Genomic DNA, 27,992 nt, shown 5'->3' with positions numbered 1-27,992 from the left:
GTATTTATTTAATGGACAAAAATAGGTTAAGAACAAAAGTGCTGTTTTCTACTTCATTTTATCTAATTTAGTTCCATTATCCTAATAACCTCCTCGATATCCAGAATCTGCTTTTACTCATTAAAAATAATTGAATACTCAGAAACTTTATGGAAATGTACATCATTCACAGACTCCTCGGGGTACTGGGCACATTGTGGCAAAAACTCCTGTTAACAGCTTCTCTGCGTGTGGGCACTCACTTAAAAGAATGAAGAATTGTGACATTTTCTTAGCTTGTTCAGATTAAAGAAATTCCACCTATAAATGTTTTGATTCATTACGTTTTTTAGTATATTTGGGGTATACACTATGATGACACTCATCATTGGGAGTTGGACCTTTACATGATATATCTCGGTTCTTGTTTTTTTCCTCATTCCCCTGCCCTCCCTTCACCTCCTCTCTGCTTACAAAGACATTGTTTCCGTTTTTTCCTTTTCTCATATTTATTCCTTTCCCTCCTTTCATTTCCCCTACTCCTCCCACTCCCCTTTCCCCTTCCCCTTTGGACCTTTTTTTCAAACTATTTCACATTATCTATTATAAAAAGAAAATAATTCACAATTCTTTTTACTAATAATAGTTTACTAATATTAGTTCTAAATGTATTTCTCTGGTAGAGTCTTTGACAGTCTTACCAAGTTTGCAAAAATGATTTGGAAATTGGACAAGATTGTTAAGGAACGGGTGCTGTTTGCTGTCTAGGGCTTCAGATTACTTAGATAAATGAGCGGTATGTTTGTTAGGTTTTTCTTCATCATCATTATCAAGTTGAGGTTGGAAGTGCTTTGAAAGCAATGTCCATTCGTGATTTTCAGTTAACTTCCTTAATCTTAGCTTTTTTCTTTTAATCTGTGAAAGTACTTTATAAGTATCATTAAAATTAAAAATAAAATTTGTTAAGCAGCTAGCATAGCCCTTGGTGATTAATAGGCAATTCATGACAAAATGTGTGTGGTAATGATGCTGCACATAGATTGCTGTGAACTAAAAGAGATGTCTCCTTGAAGAGCTTGCTGTGCTTCCTGATGCACAGTGGGCCTTGATAAGCAGTAGCTAGTATTCATTATTATTAACTAGGTTAGTTATACTCTTTCTTTGCATAAGTAAAATGCCTCTGTATTCGATCCTTTTCTCTTTTTTGCATTTCATTTTTCTTGATCTCAGAGTTGGACTCCTTTTTCCTTTCATCTTTCTGAAAGCTGATTTTCAAACAAGCAGATCAGTGCTCTGAACACAGAAATAGTTGTTTTGCTGGAAAGGGGGTTGGAGTTTTGTTTGCTCTTATAGTGAAACAGATACTTCAATTTACCAGTGTGATATTCCAGTAAGACATTAGTGTAAATCCCTAGCTATTCATGACATGGCAGACTTAAGTTCTCTTGGAACTTTAAGATCCAAATACTTAATGTGGCCTGTTTCTTTATCTGTAAGGCTAGGGAATTTTATTTTCCACATTAATATCCTGCCATTTCTTGGTCATTCTATCCTCCCTCATGTTAGCATTTTTGCAAATGGCCTCTTTGCTGCCTCCTTGAGTGAGAGAGATCACCTTTACTTCCAAATGCACCAAGGGGCTTTTGGATGTGATTGCTGGAACAGGCTTGTTGAGCTCTATAAATTTATTGTATCCATTTTCCCAAGATCCCACGCATATTTCCCTCCACTGGAAACCTGACTACACTGGTGCAGAGGAGCTTTCTCTAGTGGCCTGAGCTACAGGCTAATCGCTGTCCTAGGGGAAGTTCTTATCTGCATGGAGTTGGAAGGATATCATGTTGAGTGTGAAAAATTCATATTCCAAAGTGCAGGAGGAAATGTCACGCAGGATATTTTCTTTCGTATCTCACACTAAAATGAAATACAACAGATTATAATATGGCCATTTGCCACTTTAAAAAGATTTTTCTCTTTTGCAATCACTGCCTTAATATTTCTTCTAAAGATTTGACCCATACATGCACATAGAGGCGTGCACATATATCAAATAGAATACATTGAGTGAAATTTATCAGTTGCGATTTATTATTATACCTTGTATTTATATTTAAGAATAAATCCCTGTAGGCCAAGTGGTATCCATATGACTAATGAATGAAAGATGAAAACTCTTGCTTAAGAAGCTTCCTGAAAATTCTCTCAATATATACCTTTGCTTTATTTTACTGTTTTTGCTTTTGCCCTGTCTCTATCCCTTCCAAGAATTTGCATCTACACACATGCTGAATTTGATTCATTGCTTTTATTAGAGCATTTGCCATTGATTGATTAGTTCTTCGTATTAGTACTTTTTCTATTGATTGATTGCAGATGAAGTGACTATTTGACCTTTAATTATGAGGCTTCCTATTGAAAATGACATTGAGCTATGGCTTCACATAATCCATCTGGAAAGCCTGACATGATGCCATTCCCTGGAGTTCATTCAGTAAGGAAGAAGGGGCTTGAAGGAAACATAGGGCTATCACTGTGCTTCATCTAAAACAGCACTGTAGGGCTTGTGTGCTGCACTGCTATAGTTTCAGCTCAGTGTTAGAGGCAATTTTATATTTTGTCAAGACCGTGTCCCTTGCGTAGATTGCCATAAACGCCATGAATTCTCCCGGATTATACTCTCAACACTTGAGTAATAATGAGAAAATAATTTACAAAGCAGAGATCGAACGACAGCTCGTATCCTAATTAAAAACGTCTCTGCATTTCATCAGGAAGAAAACCTCATCCAAGATACTTCATAGACTTTATTTATCTTTTTCTCTTCAGTATTCAAATCACTTTGCTTATGTGGAATTTCAATATATGTAGAAAACTTGCTCACTACCCCTAGAACGATAAGGTTTCAGGATTCTTGAGGTCCTTAGGTCAAGCACAGATTTACATTTTTAATGGTTTTAAGTACCAGAATGAAAGTACCTAATCTCAGAGTGTGGCAACTGACTATTGGTGGCCAAAAATGATAATCCCAATTTTTCTTACTTGCAAAATATTTCTTTTTTAAAAATGTTTAATTGACATATGTTTGTGATACATAATGAGTACACTCACCATAGAGTATTGGTTCATAAACATACTGCATCTTGATCAAATTATGCTATTTAAATTTTCAATACAGTGTCATGATCAATGCTTACTAAAAGTTCAACACATGTTTTGCCTTTTACAGGCACTTGTGATAAAAGCAAACCAAGGCATTCATTCCCTGTGTTGTTTACACTTTATTATGGATCTGTGGCCACAGCTGAACGGTGGCAAGCAACTACGCATTAAGCTAAAGTAAGGTACCTTATGGGTAAACAAAGGATTCAGGAAAGAGTTTAAAAGAACAATCCTTGATTCTGGTCTGGATTCAAATTCCAGTTCTCTCACTGAAAACTGGAAGAACTCATTTAATCTACAATTGATACTTTTGCCCTGTGAAATAATGGTTTCTCTATTATCTATGCAAAAGAAAGGTGTTCTTGAAAGGAATATTTATGTAAACAGTGTCACTAATATTGCTGCAAAGGAAATATGGCTGTTGCTGCTGCTTCCTCAAGAGGTTAGAAAAATATCTTCACATTCTCCAAAGAATGTCATAGGAGAAATAAAATCTTAAGAGATCTTTTTTATTTCAATTGGAAGCTTTCAAAGAATTAAAAGATGACCTACAACTTGGGTTGAAAACATCATTTATCAATATTTGGGTCATTTTCTCAAGATGGAATGGAACTGAAATGTAAAAGTTTATGTTTCTGATATTCTTTTTCCCCTAAGGCTGATCTGTGATCATAGTGGAATATAAAGATTATCTTCATAGAACTACTCACTAACTGGACAGCACTTTTTAAAAAGCATTTAACCCACGTTACCTAAACAACCTTGAATTATTACCAAGTCAGTAATTATCTTATTTGGATATGGAGATGTGAAAGCATAGAAAATTTTTTTGAATTTATCCCAGATCATATCACTAAGAGACACTAGTGTTCAGGCCTCTTAAGTTCAAGAAATGCAAATGGTTATATGATATGAAAGCACTCTAAAGACCAAACAAGTACTTTAGTGGTTCCAAGTGTTTTAAATGTGAGACATTGGCATATGTTTGAATTGTTGTATTAATTGTTTAAAAAGAAAATTACTTCTGAATACATTGCTGTTTTAAGACAGTTTCAAAATACTTAACATCTATAATTGTTCCCATAAACATATATTTCCATGTGGCCCAGTCAAAAATTGGCACTTGTTTCTCATACTTCTTTACTATAAACAAAAATTTATATCCTATTTTATATGGGTCTTGGCAAACCAGCCTTAACCTTTCATGAGCAACACGGTCGCACTGGCGAGTGGAAATAGAAATCCAGAAAAGAGAATCTTTGGAGTGTAGCCATAAATGTATTTCTGTCCTGCAGTTTGCCTCTGCTTAGAGTTCTGGAAGGAAAGGCAGTAGGGAGCCTCCGCCATTTGACAGACTCATAAAATTGCCGCTGAGATTGTGGACCCAGTAGATTTTACCATCATATAAAGAAAACTAATGATGTCTCTGTCATTTTGGGCTATTTTCTCATCCAATAAAGAAAGCGAGAGATGTAATTTCTGAAACAAAAATGATGCACTTATATTCCATAGAAGTTTGTGGGCTATTTTGTTTTGAATTTTTTATTCTGAATTTAGTATCTGAAAATCACTGCTGGTATGTCCAGATTTTTGTCATGAAAATTTAGAAAGTAGCGGGGCATGGTGGCGCACGCCTGTAATTCCAGCACTCGGGAGGCTGAGGCAGGAGGATCGCTGTGAGTTCAAGACAAGCCTGGGCTACATAGTGAGTTCCAGGTCAGTCTCAAAAAAAAAAAAAAAAAAAAAATTGGGGAAGACCCAGGCCAGGAATTTAGCTCAGTGGCACTGCACCTCCCTCAAAAGCACCAGGTTCTGAGTTCAATCCCCAGTACAAAAAAAAAAAAAAAAAAAAAATTGGGGAAGACCCAGGCCAGGAATTTAGCTCAGTGGCACTGCACCTCCCTCAAAAGCACCAGGTTCTGAGTTCAATCCCCAGTACAAAAAAAAAAAAAAAAAAAAAAAAAAAATTAGGAAGACCCAAAGGTTGTAGTTAGAAAGTAGTAAAGATAATATAACTTTGAAGGATTCCCAGCCTAACTTTTACCATTCATCTTAAAGGTTTACCAGGTGTTTACCTAGAGGATCAATGCCCTGATGCCCCCACACCTGTCCTCCTCACACTGTTCTATACCAGGGGCTGCCAAACATTTTAAATCACAATCTACACCTATACGTACATTTTACAGTGTGATCCAGAACTGATTCTGCAGCTCCCTAATGGGTCATATTCTAAGGCCTGAAAAATATGCTTCATATCTTGCCAAAGAGAAATGATCTCATCCTTTCCTCAAATAGCTACCATGTAGAGTCTGGTTTCAGATTTGTTTCCCCTTTTAACTGAGCTTCTCACTGGAGTATTCAGCTGCTGTTCCATCAGACAGGAAGTACTCCAGGAGCAGCTACAACAGATATTTTTGTTATCCATCTCTCTGTCAACTAGAGATTTACTGATTAGCATAATGATTTAGAAATAGGTCTTGATTGATGAAATTACTGACTTGTTACTTTGCATGGTTAAATGTCACACATGGTTCTCCCTGATACATGAACGTCCTAAAAACTTTGGGAACACTTCCAGGCAGATAATGTGCAGGGGCTGAAAGACTCTAGCAGATCGGGAAGCATGTGTAGAAAATCCTCAGTGATGTGGTGGGGCTTGATCCCTATAGGTTTTGTGTCGTCTGATGTGAGGAGGAGCTGTGGTTGCCTGGGGCCGACTACCAGGGTCACCAGTCGTGTTCCACAGTGTGGCTGTGTATGGGCCTCAAGAGACCACTCGTGGGAGGCACTGGAGAGACCTGAAAGCACAGAGCTGGGGTCACCAGTTTTCAGGATAGGCTGCATCAACTATGTTTGTGCATGACCACTAACATATGTTGAGTTAAACAATCCCGGGATGAGGGCAGTTTCCCTCTCATGAGAACCTTCTGGCCGGGTTGTGGCGCTAACCTTCACTTGTCTTAAACTTTACTGGCCACTGCACATTATCTGCCTGGAAGACTCTGGGAGTTATGGAACAGTTCACGTGGCTCCTACACTTACCTTAGATGAGAAAAGTGAGGGTGGAAGTGACTGGTAACTTGCCAAGCCGCATGCTTCCTGGTACCTGCCGCTGTACTCAACCTCAGGAAAGTGTCCAGAAAGTCCTGTGCTTCCCAGCCGGGCAGTCCTGGGGTCCACTGGCTGGGGGCATGGGGCTGGACGATGGCCAGGGTCCGTCTAGCTCTGTCATTCGGCACTTCTCTCCTTTTGAAAGGGTTAAGTAATTAGCTGTGGAACCTTGGGCCCTTTGCGTGGACACCATAAAATTAGCAGTCTCCGAAGGAACTGTCCTCAAAATTAGAGCAAATCGCTTCCTCAACGCATAAAAGTACCAAAATAGATTACAGGGTCTTGGCTCAGGCCTACTGATTCAAAATTAAGGATAAGGCCCTGGAAACACACATTTGAAAAGAGTATTTTACACATTAAAGTACAAAAGCTGGCTCACCCTCACCCAAGGCTTACCTGAACCCAAGTCTTTCAGGAAGTGCTTGGCCTCGCAGGATAGTTGTTGTTTTACTTTTAGCCTGGCTGTGGTACACCCTACTTTTAGATACTTGTTAGCCCATCAGTCAAAATGACATAGTTAGGACCTAAATGCTCATGACACACTACTGAATGTTGTATAAAAAGAAGCGAACAATAAAAACTTTTTGAAAAGAAAATAAAGCAGAATAGGCTTGAACCCTGAACTCTAGGAATCTCCTCCCTCGTTCCGCAGTTTCAGTGTGTGACATTATGGTTCTGACAAGGAAGGGTAGAAGCCTGGCTCTAGTAATTCTAATGTGTAGGAGGAGCTCCCAGATTTTTGCCGAACCTCAGACACCCTTTTGAGTTCTTTGTGTCCATCTGGTAGGACCACAGCATTGCAGATAGAAGCATGCCAGGGGTTCATCAAGCATGATCCAAACAAAAGAAAAACGTCTCTGTCACTCCATCCCTCGCGCTGAAGAGAGGTTTGTTTTCTTCCTGACAGGCAAAGAGTAACATTGAAGCTTATCTCAAATAATTTCGGAAGGCTTGCTATTCTACGATAGTTTTCCTTATATATGTTATAGTTATCCTTACATAAACCCCATCTTGGAAGGACATGTACCTGATTTTTCAGACTCTCACAGAGCAGTTAGATAATGGGAACCGATTGGGAAAGGGAATAAGAGACAGGATTGCTGCTTTCTAGGGGTTGGAGTGTCGTCCAAAATACTCAGAACCACATGATGGTGCAGAGGTCTGGGCAGCGTCAGGCAGAAGGACTCCATTCCCTCTGTGATCTTCCGCAGCTGCCATGCTCATTTCTGCAGACCTTCGGGCCTCATCCTGAATGGCTCAGGGACAGGCCCCCTCCCTGCTCTGTCGGACTACCTTTGAACTGAACAATGCTTTTCATAATTCTCCTAGTTTAACAATAATAACAATAGTAGCCCCACTAGCAACCATAGGAGGCGGGGTTCGCTCTGAGCCAGACACTGCCCGACCCATGTGAACTCCTTTAAGATGGTTGTTCCAACCTCATCCTGAGCAGATGTGGAAACAGAAGGTTATGAGGGTAAGCTCCCTCAGTCATCTCGTTCGGTGATGGTGAACCTGTGGCACGCGTGCCTCAGTGGGCTGTCTGTCATCACTGAAAGCTCTAAAAGGCTCGCCGTTACTGACCTAGTTGGGAGATGGCACAGTCGGCATTTGAACCCAGTTCTCTAACACGAAAGCCCATGTTTTGGGATGGGGTGAGTGTTTGCCTGGCTTGCACAAGGCCCCAGCACAGCAATAATCAGTTAATTAATTAAACAAGCCCATGTTCCTTCCATCATACCACCAGTCCTCTGGAAGAAGCTGAGAGTCTCATTCAGCTGTCTGCTGCTCTGTCAGTCTTGAGTGATGAGGCGGGGGCAAGAGGGGCCGACTGCCTCCACATGCCACCTTCACCACAGCTGAGCTCTGCCTGCGGTTGGGCCAAGGGGACATGGAAAATCCCACACATTGAACCGTGGCACCTCACACCGTAAAGCAGCTCTATCACTCTATGCTGTTTTGTGTCAGCTGTCAGTGTCGGAACCTCTTCTTTCCATGCTTTTGTATTTATTTCAAAGTGAAACACACCTTGTCGTAGCCAAAAGTGGCCATACGGAGATGACCTGTACACATTAGTGATTAACTCATAAATACCCTAGGTAATAAATACCCGATAAGGAAATTCCATAAGGAGTACAGAGACGCCTTCTATTGTCCTACATCTGATCCTTCCTGAGGAGGCTTTGCTCTATCAGGAGAGCCAGCAATCACCCTGTTCTCAGGACTTTCTATTCTTGATCACATTCAGTGCCCATTGCAGAGAGGTTTGCTTGTTATTATTAATATGTAGAAAGTTTGCCTGTAGAAGTACTAAAATGTGCCTCAGAACAATACATGTTTACTGTGAAGACTCACCCAGAGAGTCCATTCCCCCAGAGGTCTTAGCATACAGGCAGAGACAGGATAGCAATCCTCCTTTCAGACCTGCAGCACTTGGATTATTGGGTCATGTCCATTCCGGAAGTTCCCTAATTGAGCCAGACACTCTTAGCCAGGTTGTATGTAATGATAGCATGCACCATACTTCTTTACAGTAAAGAGAAAAATAAACCTGTAGCCACAGAGCAAGGGGACAAAACCCTCTTTATCTCCATCTAACAACTCCAGTCAGCAGTTAAAGACAGCCGCCCATTGGTTAAAGCTGTGGGGCCCACAGTAGGTTTTGACAAGTCATACTGTGGGGCAAGAAGAGACTAAAGCTGGACACAAGTCAAAAGATGGCTGGTCCCTAGGAAGCCAGTGGGTTTGGGGTGTCATCTGTACAAAACTGAGCACATACATGGTATTGAGTGGTAGCACAGCCCCCAGCTGACTTTGCTGCAGGTTTGGTTTACAAGGGGATAATGAAAAGATGCCTTTAAAACACAGTCATTCATTCATTCATTCATTCATTGAACAAGTATTCATTTGCCTATTGTGTGCCAGACCCTTACTAGGCCCCAAAGGTACAATCAGCCTCTTTTATTTTTTTATTTTGAGTATTTTGAGGTAGAGTCTCACTAAATTGCCTAGACAGGACTTGAACTTGGGATCATCCTGGGGATAAGCAGACAAAACTTTGGATATATGGAGCATCAGAGAGTCGTATTAGGGAGGAAAAAAAAAACAAAACGGAAAGGAGAATAGAGTGTCTCAGTGGAGGTGGGAAGGTTTCAGGGTCAAGGGCGCATTGGATCAGAGATGAAAGGAAAGAGGAGTGAACAGGTGGATGTTTAGGGGAGGGGAAGGAGATTCTAATCAGAGAGTCCTGGGGAGGTAAAGGGCCTGAGGCATGAGTGTGCTTGGCATGTTGGAGAGGAAAGAAGGGCAGCATTCGAGGGACAGGATGAGAGAGAGCTGGAGCAGAGGTGGGTGGGGTCTGCAGCTCTACATTAGGCCCGTTTGGCCATTGGAAGAACTCACCCCTTAACGGGAATGAGAGCTGGAGGATCTTGAATGGGCAAGGGACAGATCACACTTGAACTTTGAAGGGATCTCTGTGGCTTCATTGAAGAATAGGTGAAATTCCGCGGGTGGGAGGATGCAGCAGAGAGCATCAGGAGGAGTAGGTAAGGAGTTCTAAATCCAGCCAAGCGTGTAGGGTGGTTTGGTCAGGGGTAATAGCAGTGGAAGAGGTGAGAAGACTTGAGAGTCTGGCTGTGTTTTGAACACAGAACCAACAGAAGCTGCGAAGGAGGGGGGTTTGTATGTAAGAGAGAGAAAGAGGAAGTAAAGAGGTCTAGCCTGAGGGGCTGGAAGGATGGAGCTGCTGTCGCTGAATTAGGGGCCGCTGCGGAGGAGCAGATTTCAGTGGTAGAAAAGCGATGTGGGGTAGATTAAGAGTTCAGTTTTGATTATGTTAAACTTCAGGTTCTTTCCCACATCAGGCAGAGTCTGGAACTCTGGTCCAAGCTGGAGGTTTTAGCCTGTGTTTATCACTTCATATATTGTATATATACTTTATATATTACTGGACAGCTGCTGTATATATTACTTTAAGCTGACCTGAGATCACTCAGAGTGTAGGCAAATACAGGCAACTGAAAACCTGAGATTCCCCAGAGGACAGAGAGGATATGGAATTTTTTTTATATATAATAAAATGATATAAAAGTCTAAACCAGCCAGACATGCAGACATCCAACCTGGAAAGCCTATATTTTTCTCCTGTCTGGCAAGGTAGAGGTGAGCATTAAATCAGAAAGTAGACTTGAAGATGGTTTCAAACGCTGAAAAGATGGAACTGGCATTTCTTTGGTCCCTATTATGTGCTGAGCACAGTCAGGCACTTACTTGCCTTACTTCATGTGATCTTCACAACAACCTGCAGAAAAGTTAAGATTGATCAGGAAGTCAAGCCTCGGAAGTCAAATAGGTCATCCGTGTTCACACAGTGGATAAATGGCAGAGCGGGCACACAGTACCTGTCTGTCTGCATGGAGTCCTCTTGCCCCACCAGGTAGCAGACCTGGCTTTCTTCCTCGGCTTATATCAAACTCACCTGCAGCTGTCTAGTGAGAGGAAGGTCCGGGGCCCCTGCCCAACACCCAGGGTGTCCTCTCTCAGGACAGACCAGGCTTGTAATCTTGTTTGTTTGTGTTTTTTTGTTTGGTTTCATTTGTTTTTTGTTTTGTGTGGTTTGGTTTGGTTTTTTGCAATACTGGGGGTAAAACCCAAGAAAGGCTGAGCTATATCCCCAGCCCTTTTTTTGTTTTGTTTTGTTTTCTTAATTTTGAGGCAGAGTCTTGCTGTGTTACCCAGGCTGGCCTCAAACTCACAATCCTTCTGCTTCAGCCTCATGAGTAGCTGGGATTGTAGGTGTGTGCTGCTGCTCCCTGCCAGGTTCACTACCCAGCAGTTCTGATGTGCAGCTGAGTCCAAGAATCACCGCATTCGACTCATTTCCTCTGTTTGTTTGCATGTGTGTGCCATTCTGTTCCAAAACTGACACAAGGTGGGATGGTGCCCACTGATTTGTAGCAACATTGCCCATTTGCTTCTACTTGTTTTTGGAAATAAAAGTTATATGCTATGATTAGATATGTTTAAGTATTCAAGGGAGAAAATGAGTGATTAGAAAAATGTTATTTCCAGAAAAGACTTCTAGGGCTTTCTTACTTTCTTCCTCTGCCTAAAAGTCTTCTAAATGAGGCCTTTCCTTCTAATTTTTATATCATTGAGGCCAAATGAAGGTGGGAAGTGGGTTTTCAGGATGTCATCCTCCCAAGATAAACCACAGAAATCTGACTCAGCCTTTTGAAGAGAACTGGATCTTAAAAATAAATAACTCTGATCTTTACTCCCCAAATCAAAGCTGCCAAGTTCCTGTATGTCAGAAAACATCTCTTCTGAAGTTTTTAGTCATCATAAACAGTCCCAGCAAGAAAGAAATTACTGCCACAAGATAGTTCTAGGCTATATTGACCAAAAAATATGTATCAAAAATTGCTAAAGTGAATTTGGGTCACACCTTACAGTCGCTATTTAAAATTGAGAGGCCTTCTAGAAGTCCCACTTGCAATTGATAAGAAGATTATTGACCCAACAGTACAGGGAAAAATAGTTTAAATGGTAGAGGGGGTAGCAGAATCAGTGAGGACTCAGGTCACACTATCAGCTTCTTTCCACCTCAGATTTTAAAAGATTCAAATGTTTTTTTTCACTTACGTAAAAAGACATCTAAACTCTATACAAGACAATGATTTCTCGAGCTTGTCAGATGGGGCCAGTTCGGTGCTGGTGGCCAAACTGTACATAGTCATGACCTTGTATTTTTTTGTCACATGAAATTCTCATTCTGTTTTTAATGTTTTCACATCTTGTGAGTGTGAACATTAGCCAGATTTTGTCTTCAGAAGCCTAGCAACACGCCTTCGTTCACAACCTAGAAAAGGAAGAAAGTAATGTCACTACCTCCCACCTACCTCCTCACCATAAACATGGCGGCTCCTCCAAGAAGATACAGCCGATATTTAAATGAAGCCTTCATGGCTCAGTTCTTTAATGTATTCCTGAATTTCCTGTCTGGTAATTACTCCTACAACAACAGTCAGACAGGTGAGGGTGTACCTAATTTTCTGAGGCAGCAACCTTCAATTGGTAGAGTTAAATGTTTCCTTGTCAGCATCTGGTGAGCAGGCTCGGGCCATTCATTAAACATCTTTTCCAATCAGAACATAGCTGTTTCAAAACAGAAATAACACCAGCTGCTCAGTTTGGTCTTTTCTTGCATCTTTATTTACATAAAAACTTTCAGTGAAGTGGTAGGACTACAGCCCAGGTAACTGAAAGCTAAAATGCAATCTTCAATTTTCCTAATGGACTGAAATGGTTATGAACCAAATTTCATTCAAAGGAGACTAAAGGCTGCCAGGCTTAAGTACCTTTATTGAAAGAAGCAATAAATTTTCTTTTCAGATCTTCTTGCATAAATATTGTTTTCCTCCCTTTGTCACCCTCCATTATTCTGTGGTACTATAATCAAGCATTCCTATTCCAGGGTTCCTAAGGAGGCTAACAAATTACCGTTTCTGGAGGCAGCCAGTCTGTATTCACATCCCAGCTGCATCCTGTTCATCAGGCCATGGGGGGCCTGGGGCAAATTTCTTACTTTTCTGCTGCCTCCATTTCCTCATTGACAGATTGGGATAGTAATGGTAGCTCTACCCACATGGTGGATACGAGGAGTGAATGAGTTGATTCTTGTGCGCTCTCAGAGCAGTGCCTGGTACCTAATAAGTAAGCACTGTGTAAGTGTTTGCTACAATCACTATCCTGCCTGGCCACCAATAAGGAGCTAAAATTTCCATGACTACAATTTCTGTAGTCCTATGTAAGGTGTGATGGCCAAAAGACTAAAACACAAATACTGCTCTCTTTTTCTGAAGGGCTTGATTACTGGAAAGATTGTTCCTTTCTCTTCATAATGGCCTTAGCCATCTAGTGTGTAACATTCTATTTGTTACTTTTCCTCCTTTTCAAAGTCTCATTTTTTTTCTGAATAAAGGAATCTATTTTAGTTCTGTTTTGAAAGATGAGGGGTAAGTCTTTCAGGAAAGTTTTACATGAACGCCTGGTTCACAGAGCTTGATAGTACCTGTCCACCATATAAGAAAGATGGGCTTAAAATCTTTCTAGTTGCAAAGGTAACAGCGACTGGAGAACAGTACTGAGGATCCCTAGGAATCCGGCCCTTTGGGTTAGCAGAGTGTCTGGATCCAGTTGTCTACAGTATGTTTGGCTGACACTTCCTGTGTGGATTTTACAGTGTCCCTGTCACCCTCAGATGTTACCTACAATGATAACCATATGACATTTTCCAGGCTTCAGGCAGTGGAAATGAAAATTCCATTTGTGCAGATCTGTTAGGCTGGTGCAACGTTGTTTTTCTGCCACAGGTTCCGCAGATTGGTTTTGTTAGAGCTGCTGCCTATGGCTTTATATCCACTGATTTGGAAATGCTCAGTCTTCATGGATTCCATGAAGCCAGCCGTGGGACACTGACAGAATCCCCCACAAGTTCTAATTATTTATCATTCAGTCTGCACTTCATCTTGGATGACTCTTTGTGTAAAAAGAATGAAAATGTATTCTTCCATGTCTCATAAAGCAGTAGAGGCCTTGATGCTGTGGTGGATCCTATGGCAAGAGTTTTCAGTTAAAGATGGAATGCCAAGAATAACAGGGATGCAAATGAGATGTAAATCACTGACATTACATTGAATACTTCAGAGAATTTGAGCAAATAAGCAGCCACTTAGACGGGGTGGTGGTATTAGAGCAGGGTGGGTGATCTATGACATCCTGGGCTCCTTCCTAAGGGGCTCAGCACAGAGTTCACTTTGACAGCTATTGGGAGGTCCCAGAAGCTTTGGTTGGAAAAAGCCTGGCACAGCTGGGGCAGCAGCCAAAGTGGAATTCTGGGGACCATTCTAAACACCCCCTTAAGAAGCAAGCCCCTGATGGACAACAAGCCAAGCCATATCCATCAACCTGGAAGTAAGTGGCCTTTCCTTTTCTACCTTCCAAGATAAAATTTAGAATAACAAATTACTGAATGAACCCATTTTTCCCAGCAGTGTTTTTTTCCTGGACAGCAGTCCTGTATTTTCTCTCTGCCCTGTGCCATGATTCAGTTACATGGCCAGACTTGCTGTTCACCCAGCTTTGGTCTGATGTGCTCCATGTTCTTGCCCTGTCATGGGAGGAGGAAGGCATGCTCCTTGCAGGCAGGGGCTTTTGTCCATGTATTCACTGCACTCAGAAGAGTGTCTAGTACACAACGGGTGAACAATAACTATATACCAAACATCATGTACTATTTATTTCACTTACTTTTATTTCTAATAAACCTCTACAGTACGTCCATTTTAGAGATGTGAAGACTGAGTTCAAGTAATTGCTCAGCCGACATCACACAAGAGGTAAAAAGTATACTTGCTCTGGGTTTCTTAATGCTTCACTGCACGGCCTCATCACATAGCTATTCATTACCAAAAACTACTTTAAGATGATCCCAAGAGCATTGTCTAACCAAATTTTTAAATATGGTTGTGCCTTGTCATGGCATCATTTCATGCTCCAGAAACTGCATCTAATTACCCGTTTGTTTAATGTTGAGGTGAGTCAGTGCCACTGAGTTTGACTTTCTGTGACTAGTCTGTCTCTGAAAAGAAAGTGTGGGTGTGTGTATTGTGTATTGTGTTGCACACAGATGTGTGAAAGGTAAGGGGACACAGAAGTTGGTGTCCAGTGACGTCCACAAAGAGTAACTGTGGTCCTCAAAGAGCAAGAGCCTCCCGGGATTCGATTCTGACTGAAGAGACTCAGACCATCCTCCCTGAAGAGATTTAAAGGCAATCACAAGATTTTCTCAGAGATTCCCTGAGGAGGAAGAGCCACAAATGACAAGGGGTAGGACATTTGGATAGTAAACTTACGGATGTTTCTAACCCAGCACAAACTAAACAAAAGTGGGAAGTCACCGTGACAACTTGAGAGAGGAGCAACTAGATTCCAGATTAGCCAGCATCTCCCTGCAGAACTCAGGGAAACTCTGAGAAAGCAAGCATATAAATGGAAGACAAGTCATGTGAATTCAGGCGAATGAGTCTCAAAGACAAGGAATGAGCCAGGTGATTGGAGGATACCGTCGCTTCACAAAGTAGGAAAGTCGCTGTAATATTAGACTTCAAAAGACAGAGTGTTTTTCAGTATATTTCCTCTCTTTGCCCATACTTCCATGCTGATTCCAAATTGTGTGTTCTTGGTCCGTCCTATTTTTTTTCCTTCCTGCTGTATCAAATATACTTTTGCCTTATGAAATAAGTGCATTCCTCTCCCACAGGGTGTATATGTAAAGTCTCGTGAAGGAGCTAGTATTTATTCTAAATCCCATCCTGTTCCACACAGGAAACATTAGCACTTACTCTTTAACAATCAGTCATTTATGTATCGAGCACTGACCCTGTGCTTCACTGTGGCAGGTTTCAAGAAAGATATACTTTGCCTACATTTAGGGGAAACCAAAATCTGTACAAAAGAACATAATGGCAACATAGACCAAATGCCAGATGCTGAGTTATGGAAGAATGTTGTGATTCTTCAAGGGACAGAGAAGTCAGTAGGAAGGCCACCTTCATGGTGGAGGAAGATACACAACAGCCTCCATGAACCCCAGGTGGGGTTTGGCCTTTACAGTGACGGGAAAGTGCTAGGCCTGAGCCAGTGACAACAGTTGGCCATTGAAAAGTTTGATTTAAAGGCATCAACTAAGAATTGAAAGTGAGCAATTCTGCCTCTGCCAACTACCAGATGCCTGAGTTGAGCAAGTTGCTGAAACTGCTCTAAACCTTAGTAACCTCATCTTCAAATGGGAAAATTGCCACCTACTTCACAAGGTGTGCTAAGGATTAACTGCAGTAGTGCAAACTGAGCACCAGCACATTCGCACTCACAACACGGTGGTAGTAGTAATTATTTTTTACTAAAGTTGAAGAGGCAGAGGATTTGATGAATGAGCCTAGAAAGTCACTGCAGTTCTTGAGCAAGGTTTTGCCTTTAATTAATGTGGGTTTGGGGAAGATTAATCTGGCTGTGGTTTGTAGGATTGATGAGGGGAAGAGCCTGAAGACAGGGACTCATATCAGGAGCCCAGAAGTGTGATCTTGGCTTGATTGTTATAAAGAACTGAATTAGAAAGATGGCAGTGAGAACTGAGGGAAAACGAAGAAGGGAAATGAAGAAGAGTCTCTAGAATTTGATGACTTGATCTAAATGTCACAGATGGCCCTCAAGCTTTGAGTTGTAGAATTTTAGTCCCTGGTTGCAGGGTTTTGCAGGGTGCTCAGCCAGAGGACAGTGGAAAGCTGATGTGTTTGGGGCAAGTGCTACCAGAGAGCAGCAACCAGGAGCACAGGGATCTTGTCTGTGTTCTCCATGTGTCCCAGGAGCTAGCACAGTAATTGACAAGAGAGGCCCCAGAGCATTTTTTGAATGAATGAATGAATGAATATTGGGAACACTGTGCATCTAGAAGTAAGCTCTGAAAAATGGTGTCAAGTAGATAATTACATTGTGAACAACAGGCCAACCTTCAGTGGGGGGTGAATGAAAGTCCATATTTCATCTAGGGAGGAAAATGCCTATTTCTCAAGGAAAAATTAAAAAGCCGTCCATCCAAAAGAAAATAGTCATTGTTGAAAGTTGAACACAGATACAAAGGGAATTTTCTAACTGAAAGAACATAAAATAAACATATTTAAAATGTGGGGGTGGGGGGGCTTGTTCTTGTATGTGTTGTTTATCGGCTCCATCCTGGGTATAGGATAAAAGGAAACCCTTACTTGCTTGTTAGAAGGAGAAAGCTTTTGCTTGAAGTTCCTACTTGGCAGATGTCAGCTGAAAGCTCTGCCTGTGGAATACACTTCAGTGTCAAACTCTGTTGGGTAATTTTGGACGAATGTGTCATGTGTGGCACGGAGATGTGGCATGCTGTACACCAGTGATTTCCCAAGTGTTTGGATCAGGTAGTAATGTGCTGAGAGAGTGCTCTTCATCTATCCGCATGGTGTACTTGTATAGCAGTGGGGAAATGCTTTTGGTGGAAATTACTTTAGTCAGAAAAAGAATCCATTTACAATCTGTGCCTCCTAACATCTTTCAGACAATGCATTGTATTAAAGAGGCATTTTTTGATTAATGTTTTATAAACATTTTTCAGCATGACAGCTTAAAGTCCCTGTAAAATTGTAACTGTGTGCACAGTGTTCACTTCCATAAAGTCAAATGCCATCTCATAAAGTCGAGTTGAATCCTGTCAGCCATGGTGACACAGAATCAGTACCTGGGAGCATTAAAATTAATTTCCTTCATTTATACTACTGCAGTGATAAGATGAAACAAATCCTATATTTAAATTTTGCTCTAAAAAGAAATCTCTTTCTAGGAAGTTTGTTAGGGGTTTTTAAATTATTACTGTTTTTCCTAATTAATGAATGTAGTAAAAATGGGGTAACAGACTGCATCGTGACTGCATGATGAGATCTGGAAAAAATGCAAATCTATCCATTCAACACACTCCTTTTGAGCACCTACTGTATGCTCAAAGAAAAGTAAGAAGAGCTGCTGGTCCTAAAGCTTACAGCTTGATGCAGGAAACACCAAAACACTGCTTATAATACGTACAGAAAATTCAGGGTAGAATTGGAAAACGTGGTATAGAAAGCAGCTACCAGCCAGGCTTGACCCCTTGGCATGCCTTCTCGGTCAACCCAAGAACTGAGGGACACGGAGCTTTAACTGTGGATGAGGAGTATCCTAAGCAAAGGGAATGCAGGCGCGAGAGCTGAGAAGCAAGGCAAATACGGCGCAGGGACAACGATGGATAGGAGAGAAACACAGGTGCTCATCATGGCCAAAGTGCCAAGGTGAGAGGGAGAGAGAAGAGTTGGGGACCAGACCACAGGGTCCTTGGATGCCACCCTCAGCAGACGCTCCCATGTGGTAAACTCCCGGATGACTTGACATCGTCAGATTTGCACTTCAGAACGTTCCCTCTAATGATAGAGCCGAAGACAACCCAGGTGGGGCAGACCTAAAAGCCGAGAGCCTGGCATGGAGACGGGGAGGTGCAACTGAGAGCTGATGGTGCCCTGAGGGAGGGTAAGGGGTCAGAGGTGTGAGTGCGCTCATGTGCCTGGTAAATCACTTAATGCAGACTGTGTTCCTTTGCCATCACTTTGAAAAATACCTGAAATAATCAGGGAGGTAATGCAGGCATGTGAAGTGGTGGAGAGAAATTCCTATTTAAGTGGACAGATACACAGCTGCAAGTCATCACAGATCCTCTCTCTTTTTCAAGTAAGGCAAGAATTTTTTTTTTTTTTTTTTTTTTTTTTTTTTTTTTTGGTACTGGGATCAAACTCGGGACCTTACACTTGCGAGGCAGGCGGTGGCACCACTAAGATAAATCTCAGCAAAAGATTGCGAAAGGCAGAGTATGAAAAGGGCAACCAAGGTCTGTTAGGAAAATAGAATCTACCCTTTTGCTCCTGGGAATTGACTAGGCATTGTTGGAAAACTGGAAAGGGAAGAGGCCACGAGGAGTAATAGCTGCAGGAATTGCCTGGAGCTAGGGAACAAGCAGAGGGCTATACCTAGACCCTAGGAAGAGGACGCAGCAGGGCAGGGCCCAGGTCTCTGAAGAGGGACACTGGTGCTGGGGACTCCGAGGGGCTGCTGCTGGCAAGAAGCCACAACACTAGAAGGGCCAGCAGGCTCCCCCACCTTCCTCCTGTACCAGCAGAACCCTGCAGAAGAACAGCTGCAGGAGGAGTACGGTTTGCAGGGAGCAAACGGTGTGTTTGAAGATGAGAGAGTAGAGCTGATACTTGCCAGGGGAGAGCTTCGGACAGTTGGCATTAGGTCTGAAGACGCAAGAGGACACAGTACATTAGAAGTTTCCCAAGGGCCAGGCCTTGGCCGTGTGAGTCATGACTTCGTGGTGTTGTGGGACAGCCTGGCGGTCACCTCCCGTTTCACTGGCCGGAGGCTCAGAACACAGTGACCCCTGGAGAGGGGAGCACGAGGGCAGCAGGGAGAATGTGTTCCCAGAGGACTGCCGGCCTCGAGATCTGATTGCATACAGGCCTTCTGCTTCCCGAACCCACTCAGTCCAGAACCAACCTCGTCCAAAGCAGACACCTGAAAATGCTGCCCTGCTGTGTTTTGGACTCCCCTGGGGAAGGCTCCTGACCACCAGGCAGTTGAGCTCCTCAGCAAAATGGCAGTCTGTGGTTTCCACAGACCTCCGGGGTTATTATGAGGAAAAGCAGTCAGTATGGGAAAACATTTGACAGCACAGGGCTCAGTAGGCACTCAGAACACACTCACCACGGCTGTCGTCGTTGCTGCCTTTGCTGCCTGGTTCATCGTGTGACAGTGACTTTCTGATGCTGCTTACATTTAGATGTGTGTTTTGCAGTGGCTTCTTGGTTTACCTGTTATAGCAGCAGCACCTGGCACTATCTGTGGTTTCTCTCCTGAGCCCACTTGAGCTTGCAGAGAATGACAGTCCAAATTCTTAGCCAAGAAAAGGGAACTCTGGTTATTTAGCATAGCAGCCATAATTGAGAGTCCAAAAGCCATTCTAAGATTTTTTCTTAGGGACAGAATATCCCCATAGTTCTATCATTGCTGCACTTTAGCTTCCCTTTTATACTGTGCCCCTCCACCACCACCCAATCTCTTAGCATCATCTTGGTGGGCCAAGGAATGAATAATCTGTCTTAGAAACAGAAGTTCAGGTCTTAATATTTTTCCATGTTAATAACTTCCCAACCCTACTATCAGATGCTGCTTTTCAACAGTACGTGGAATTTTAAAGCTTTATTTTTTAAAGAGTTTTTTCATCTGGTTGGCATTTTAAAACATATATTGGTGTGATGACAGAAATTGTACTAAAACCTAAAGCTACTTTGGAAGCTCGAAGAGAGTTTATGTTGGGAAGGGGTAAGCGTTTTCAGTTTACGGCATTGATATGTGAGGCTGTGAAAAAGAAAGCAGCCATGAAATACATTTTTGCATAAAGGTTTGAAATTTATTACAAGGTAAAAATAATTGAAAAAGCGGAGCCTTTCTCGTTGTGTGGTAATAAAAAGTTATTTATGCGCCATCATCATGCGCACTTAGGTGCTTGGGTCCTTTTCAGCTGGCTTTGGCAGAGAAACACAAAGAGAGCCAAGCTGTTAAAACTGTTCAGCTAGGAAGGCTGACAGACATACACAGTAGTTGTGAAGACCGTAGCTATATTGAAACAATTGGTAATAATGGTTAAACTGCTGGAGCAACTCAAGAGGTCTGTTTTGTGGCAGCTGCTTGCAAAAAAAAAAAAAAGAAAATATATATATATATATATACACATATATATGTGTGTGTGTATATATATATATGTATATATATATGCATGCACACCCTGTCCTATTGGTAGACTCGACTCACAATGTAGTGTTCATTTATTTGGGCTCCATTAAGGCTTCGTGGAGTTTAAACTTTTGGAACTAACTTTACAATTCACCTGCCACACACAAAATTGTATGAGCTTTGCTTGGTGATTGTAAAGCCCTTGGAGATCCTGGGTCAAAACAGAATGTGCAAAGCTGGAGATGGCTCAGTGAGGCAGATGGTGTGCTTAGCATACCTGAGGCCCTGGATTAATCTCCATCGTCAGCGAGAGGGAGCAGGCAGGGAGGGGAGAGAGGCAGAGGCAGACACAGACAGAAGAAATGAATGAATGAATACGCAAAGGTTTTAATGTTCCTGTAGCTCAAGTACCTCCTCCAGTAGCAGTGTGTACCAGGTTATCTTCCCAAATCTTTTCAAGTCCTGAAACTGGGCTTTGGGGCTTTAAAAAGAAGCCACACTGGCCTCCTCAAAGGCTAACAGACTTTCTCACCACTGAGCGAGAGGTGATCCATTTTTAACTTCTACTCACCAGTATTTTTCAGCCTTCTTAAAGCAAGTCTGTTACACACAGTCTCCCCTCCTCCCTTTGACAGATGGGCAGAGTTATTGGTCCCCTTGAATTCTGGCCACCTTTTTCTTCTGTTCTAGATTAAGCTTCGAGCTTTATGTAGTGAAAGGAAGAAAGATTTGTTGACTTAACTGAGGCTTTCCCATTTCTGTTCTGTGCATTCACATGGGGTGGTACAGTAATAACCTAGTTAGTCCAAAGTTCCGGTCCTAATGGAGCATGTCTCTAACTTGATGACAGCCTGAATTTGCCTCTCAGTTTTCTGTTTTCTTTGTCCGTCAGGAATTCCAATGCTGAAGATAGTGTTTGCAGGACATGAGCATCTCTCGCTAATATCCGTGCCCCTGCTCATCTACCACCCAGCTCAGATCCTCCTAGGCAGCGTGCTGGTGCCAACGATAAAGTCTTGGATGGTGTCAAGGCAGAAGGTGAGACTCCAGAATGATCTTCCTTGGATCCAGATTAGATGGAAATGTTATTCTTGGATCTGAACTCTGTACACTTCAGCATTTGCTAGCACATCATTATCCTTGAGTACATATTTTCATGACTAAATACCATAACAACAGTGCATTGATGAATTTCAACTTGTACAGAAGAATTGAGTGTTTTAAATTAATATAAAAGGCAGTCACTTAGATTGTAGTTTTTAAGTTCTCTCTCTCTCTCTCTCTCTGTCTCTGTCTCTCTCTCTCTCTCTTTAATTTTTTAAATTTTTTTATACCGGGGATCAAACTAGGGACCTTGTGCTTGCAAAGCAGGCAGGGAAACCACTGAACTAAATCCCCGGACCTCAAGTTCTCTTTGCAATTCACTTATATTGAAGGGTGTATTTCATGAGGTTTTCAAGATGGCCACCGCTCCCCTCTTGCGTACACCATCTCTGTCCCGTTACGTCTTTCATCTGTGTCCTGATTACACAAGCCTTTCTAAATATGGTAGAACCCAGACTTATCTAGAATGCCTACTTCAGTTTTAATTTTCAAGACACATAATTTCTCTGTACAGCACAACTGTTTTTGAGTGATAAGTAGCAAAAGAGCCCACACAATATTGCTTTCACACAGTAAGTGCAGACGCTTGTCACTCATTAGATCTCTGTGGATTTGAGTTCCCAAGTTATCAACCGAAGCCAAGTAAGCCACTGATTCAGAGAAGTTGAGAAGGTAGAACATGGTAGCACTGTTGGAGCTGGCTCCCTCCTCCCAGTGGCTTTGACTTTCCAGCACTTACATTTTTCTGTATGTGAGGTGGTGACTGTGATCAGGAGAGGTGTGGGAGGAAGAGGCATCAGTGACAGGCTGCCCTGTGTCGTGTCCCCATCATCCTGGACACGGAGGCCACTGTAGTAGCCCCCTTGAGTGTGTGCTAAGCAAGGGCCATTCTTTACCTGGTTCTGAGGAGGGACCTGACACAGCTGCCGGTGTCACAGCTTATCTACAATGGCGTTCAGAGCAAACTGCACTGTTTCCATTTTACAGATTAGGAGGTAGCTCAGAGAGTTGGCCCGTGCCCTGTGCTTGGCTCTGTTGGTGCTAGATTTAAGATTTAGGAGCCCTGGTGTCTTTGATGTTCCTGTCTCTTCCCCCAACACTGCAGTGACATTGCAGACACAAATATCATGTTTAGAAGGCTCACGTACCCTGCAGGATTGTACTTGAGAAGTGCAGGTGATCCAGTGTATTCACTCATTCTTTCATCAAACAAAATGTTAGTGATGCCTTTTCTACATCAGGTACCAACCAGGCTCCGAGCCTCCTGCTCAGAGCTAGCAGAGGGGTGGTTTAGAATCTTCTTTCTTTTACTATTCATCCACTTGAAAACTCTCTCTTATATTTATGTGTATGTTTATCAATGTGTTACATGCTTTGCCACTCAGAATTTATAAATTTCCACAATGGATGGAAAATCTGTCCGAAAATGCTAATATTCTTATCAACAGTGTGCAGTCATGGTGAACAATAAATTAATCACCTTTTTTCCTTTAGATGTTTCAAAGCTCTGAGATTTATTCTGCAGAGTAACAGAAGCATTTTCACAAGGGAGACTAAACTGGACAATACTGTTCATTTTCCCTTTGCATAGACTAACTTAGAATAATCAAGAAGGCCTGGAATAGTTGGCTGCTGAAATAAATACAGAGTCTATCCTTGCAATATCCGTGATGACGTTCTCTGCTTTGCAGACAGTACCAATGAGAACCATGGCTACCATGTCATGCAGAGTAGCCAGGATAGGCTAGGGAAGTGGACACAGTCTGCCAGCCAGGGAGGTGGGCAGGTGGATCTGTATCCTTAGGTTTGGACTACGGACTACATAATGCACCTGTGTGAGCATGTCAGTCAGCATTCCACTGCTGTAACAAATACCTGAGGTGACCTATTGATGAAAAGCTGACTTGGCTTACCGTTTGGGAAGGTTCAGTCCATAATCAGTTGGCCTTGTTGTTTTGGGGATGACATCATATGGTGGCAGCGTGTAATAGGTAAGAACCACTCGACTCATGCAGGAAATTAAACAAGACAAAGAGAAAGAGAACAAGGTTCCACAGTCCCCTTTGAGAGTTTCATTCCAGAGACCGAAGGCCTGAATAGAGCCTACCTTGTAAAGGTTCCACCACCTCCCAGTAGTACAACGCTGGGAACTATGCCTTTAACTCATGGGTCTTTGAGGGAGATTCCAGATCCGAGCTAGCAGTGGGCCTCTTCATCCTTCTAGAAGTGTAAGTTATCCAGTGTGAACTGATGCTTTCACTTTGCTCATCAATACTGAATAACCGAACAACCTGTTTCCCTTTCTTACAGGGAGTGAAGCTGACAAGGCCAACAGTATAATGGAGCGACCCTTTCTGTAACCATGTGTGTGTGTGTACATACAAACAGCTCTGAACACTAGTACTTGTGAATGTTGCTTTGATGCATATTTTTATTTTTTTAAGGAAAAATATGATATACCTTGTTTAAGTGCCTTAAAGTTTGTTCAACAAGAGCGTTATTTCCAAAACATACTCTGTTGGTTACTGCTAGTGGTGGTACTGTATTTCAGAGTTAATTTCTGTTTTCCTAATGCAGAAAACAGTCCTAAGAAGGACAAAAGCTACCAACCCTTCTCTGCATCACCTTTTGTGCAGTACGACTGTTTAATAGTTACTGTAATGGTTGAAATGGGGTCACACCATCAGGAAAATGCCCTTCTGATGACAGTGAAGATTTCCAAAGTTTTCTTCATGCATACTTTCACAGTGTGATTCTTTTTTCCTACAACTGTGACATGCCTCTTCCTTATCAACTCAGCAGGGGTCATGGATCGAATAGATGCTGAAAAGCATAAGATATCTCTACATTCCTTGACATCATTTTTGAGACATTGCTTCAAATAGTTTCCACACAGAAATTCTTCAGTCTCATCATAAGAAATTGTGGTGTCGTATCTTAAATTTATTATAAGCTGCTTCAAAGAAAGGACCTGGTGTTTGAGTTATGAGTGAAGTAAGAATGTGAAGTTTTGAGGTAAAGTAAGGAATTTGGTTTTCAGAGTTTTTATTATATCTCAATATGTTTTTACTCTTTCTTCTGTAATTTCTTTCTTACCTGCTTCCTACCACACTTGCACACCCATAACAGCCAAAACAGGCACACAGAACGTTACAATCAATTTGAGAGCAGCAACAATTAATGATGGATTATATTCACATTCCACAACTGAGACCAGAATTATTCTTGTTACACAGATGTGCTGAACACTTTCCAAAGTTCTCCATTCAGTGAGAATAGTCTGTTACATCTATGAATTAAATGCACTTAAGATATTTGAGACTATTTATTCATAGATTTGAGAAATGTTTGCAACATTCTTTTAAAAGTTAAAATCATATTGCACTTAGGAATAAATGAAAACATAGGGTCATGAATTCAAGAAAATGTTACATAGACGCCCTCTAGTTACATAGACATAGCCAGATGGAAAGAAAAACTGGCACACACACACACACACAAAAATAAGACGATTCATTAACTACAACATCAAATACAAATTTGTCTCCAGCTGGACATCAGCTTTCAAAGAAGTATCCAATATTTGCTCTTACTGTGGACCCAAATAGAGAATAAAGCAGTATGTTAAGGTAAGGGAACATTTTTTTTGTATTTTCTGCACACCATTCTGTTACTTCATCTCTCGTGTCCTTTCTCAATGTGACACAAGATATGGCATCCTGGGTATTGCCAAAGCCACACTATCCCCAGTGGCTCTTGTTGTTGTTAGGCTGACAAAAAAAATCATTCCTTCAAAACTCACTAAGTTTATCAGTAGTGTAAATTTAGAATATTGTTAGAACTAGGTCTCATGTTTTGCTATTTTGGACTCTTTTCTACGTCATTGAGCCACGTAAATTTCATGAGAGTACTAAGGTTAGTGCCAGCACCTGCAGAAATCTATTCTAAACAGGCTGTAATATACAGTTGTTGCAAATTACACTGTCTAAAACTCACTAATTTTGCTTTTTTTTATGCTTATCTATGAAACACAGAAAGGGTTTCATGTTTTGTTTTTACAAGCTTTCTTGAGTTGTAGAGTAAATGGAAATCTCTGTCTGTCCAAGCTGTCATAAAAATCTTTTGCCCTTTTTATTTGAATACTGATTTTCTTTTCAACTTATCTACCTCTCTTGTCTAACACCTATAGTAGGTGTGATATGGGATAAATTTCAACTGAAAATGCTATGATAACATTGTCTTTTGCTTTAATGTGTTTTCAAATAATTTTCTTTATGTGGTGCATTTTGGTGGCTTTAGTGATATGTTTATGGCTTTTTAAACACAAATGTAGCATATTTTTCCATAAAGAACAAGAAATAAAATGTATTTTTAATTCATGTTTATTGTGATTTAATGACTCAGATCTTAAAATATTTTTATGTTTATGCACTGTCAAGCTGTTCTATGCATTTGTTTTGTCCAAGTGTATTTATAAAAGAAATATATTAAATGATGTTCACTCATTTTTCCACCTGGAGTTTTTTAAAAGGTTGTTATGAAATTTGATTTTTTAAAGCGATTATAATGTTGATCTTTAACACACTGTAAGTTTTAAGTGTTTTGTTTTTTAAAGTTCTTCACTATTCTGTTTAAAATTAACATACCTCCGGTGATGTTCAGTGTTTATGCTAAATACCAAATTTTTTCAAAGGGATGGTTAAGTAATGAAGTAGATTATTTATGATGAATGGAAACGAGAAGTAATTCTATGATTAAACATAGAAATGCTGAAGAAATCTCAAGAGAATCTGTGGCTTGTTTTTAACCTAATTCAGATGCACTCACTATGCCCTCCAAGTATGCTTTGGAGTTGCTGCAGGTGCCCAGCCTCCCCCATTGTATGATGTGAAGATCCAGACACGTCCTTTGCGTTTTTATTAGCGATTTATTTCTTGTGCATCAGAGTTGAGGACCAAAAGAGAAACATACAGATTTTAGCTACCCTTGCCCCATTTTTTAATAATAAGAAAAAAAAATTTCCACATGCCTTTCCCAAGCCCAGTGTTTCTTCGATGACCAAGTTACCTTGTGTAGAATTTCATACCTTTGTGCTCTTGGTTTTTTGAGACATGGTCTCAGCAGTTCAGGCTGTACCTGTAGCCCAGGCTGGCCTTAAACTCGTGGCTATCCTGCCTTGGCCTCCTGCTTGCTGGGATTATAAGCAAGCACCACCGTGCCCAGCACACTTCTGCTCTTGTCTTTGCTGTCTGACAGAAATTGCCACCTCCTCAGGAAAGCTTTCCTGGCCTCCCAGCCAGTGCTAGACATGGCCCTCAAATCTGCTGAAACCATTGTACGTTCTCACCATTAGTTTATGTTTCTGCCTCCTCCAGAGTGCCCCTCAAGAGCACGTGATGCCTGGAATAGCCCCCCACAAAAGTATATGGATTTTCTAAATTGTGATCTTTAATAGGTAGGATGTGAACCTTCAAGATTATGAGAGCTCTTCCCTACGTATTGATCATTACCGATTTATAAGTAAAAACAGACTTTTTTTTTAACTGCCTTTCCTATCCTGAATAAAACTATGATGCTGGCTGGTGCTGCTCATAGGAATGCATCACTTCGAAGCTGTGCAAATATGAATTCTCCAAGGCAAGACTGCACATAGGGTGTGCAAAGAGGTTTCATCCTGTGTGCTTTGACAGCAGGATAAACCCTCAGTAATACAGGCTGGATCTGATTAGGTCGCTCCGAATGAGTGAGGGCATTATTTACATAAAAATTAAAAGATTTCCTTATAGAAATTATGAGAGACTATAAAAATTCGGCCACTTGGACACTCTTGGACAGCCTTTCTTAACTGTGAGTAAAATACTAACCTCATTTAAAGCCAAAAAGAAATTCCCACAGACCCGGGCAGGAACTGATTATGAGGAGCTCGGTCTTAAACCCTAAGCGCTGTCACTCTGAAGGTCGGCTGGTGCCAGTGTGGTTGTCGAGGGTGCTGAACTCACAGCGCCGTCCCCACCTGTCAGGTGGTCACCCTGGGAGAGCCCCGGGCATCCCCAGACCTCTGGCCCACGGTGCTGGGCCCGGCGTTCACCTTCCCGAACATGGAGTGTGGCTCCCTTTACTTCTCCAGAGACTGGGCACACCGGATGCCTGGGCGTGTGCAAAGTTACAGCGCAGCAGCAGCCATCTTCCCACCCAGCTCCCAAGAGCCCCTGTTTCTGGGAATTCCCACGGCGCCTCCT

At 41.7% G+C, this 27,992-nt stretch overlaps 1 protein-coding gene across 3 annotated transcripts in view; it reads left to right on the top strand.

Moving 5' to 3' along the window:
• Slc10a7 (solute carrier family 10 member 7) overlaps positions 1-26,130 on the top strand; it is a 243,055-nt gene extending 216,925 nt beyond the window's left edge. For all 3 annotated transcript variants that reach the window (XM_033759909.1, XM_010610925.3, XM_010610924.3), the window contains 2 exons: positions 21,542-21,687; positions 24,064-26,130. In XM_033759909.1, the coding sequence (XP_033615800.1) occupies positions 21,542-21,687; positions 24,064-24,093 (176 nt within the window). In that variant the 3' untranslated portion in view covers positions 24,094-26,130. The remainder of the gene's footprint in view (positions 1-21,541; positions 21,688-24,063) is intronic.
• Positions 26,131-27,992: the final 1,862 nt, after the last annotated feature.

This window comes from Fukomys damarensis, unplaced genomic scaffold (genome assembly GCF_012274545.1).
Source record: "Fukomys damarensis isolate Sample0158 unplaced genomic scaffold, DMR_v1.0_HiC HiC_scaffold_38, whole genome shotgun sequence".
Classification (NCBI taxonomy): domain Eukaryota; kingdom Metazoa; phylum Chordata; class Mammalia; order Rodentia; family Bathyergidae; genus Fukomys; species Fukomys damarensis.
Note: the sequence above shows the minus strand (reverse complement) of the source record. Positions and strands in the feature narration are given on the sequence as shown.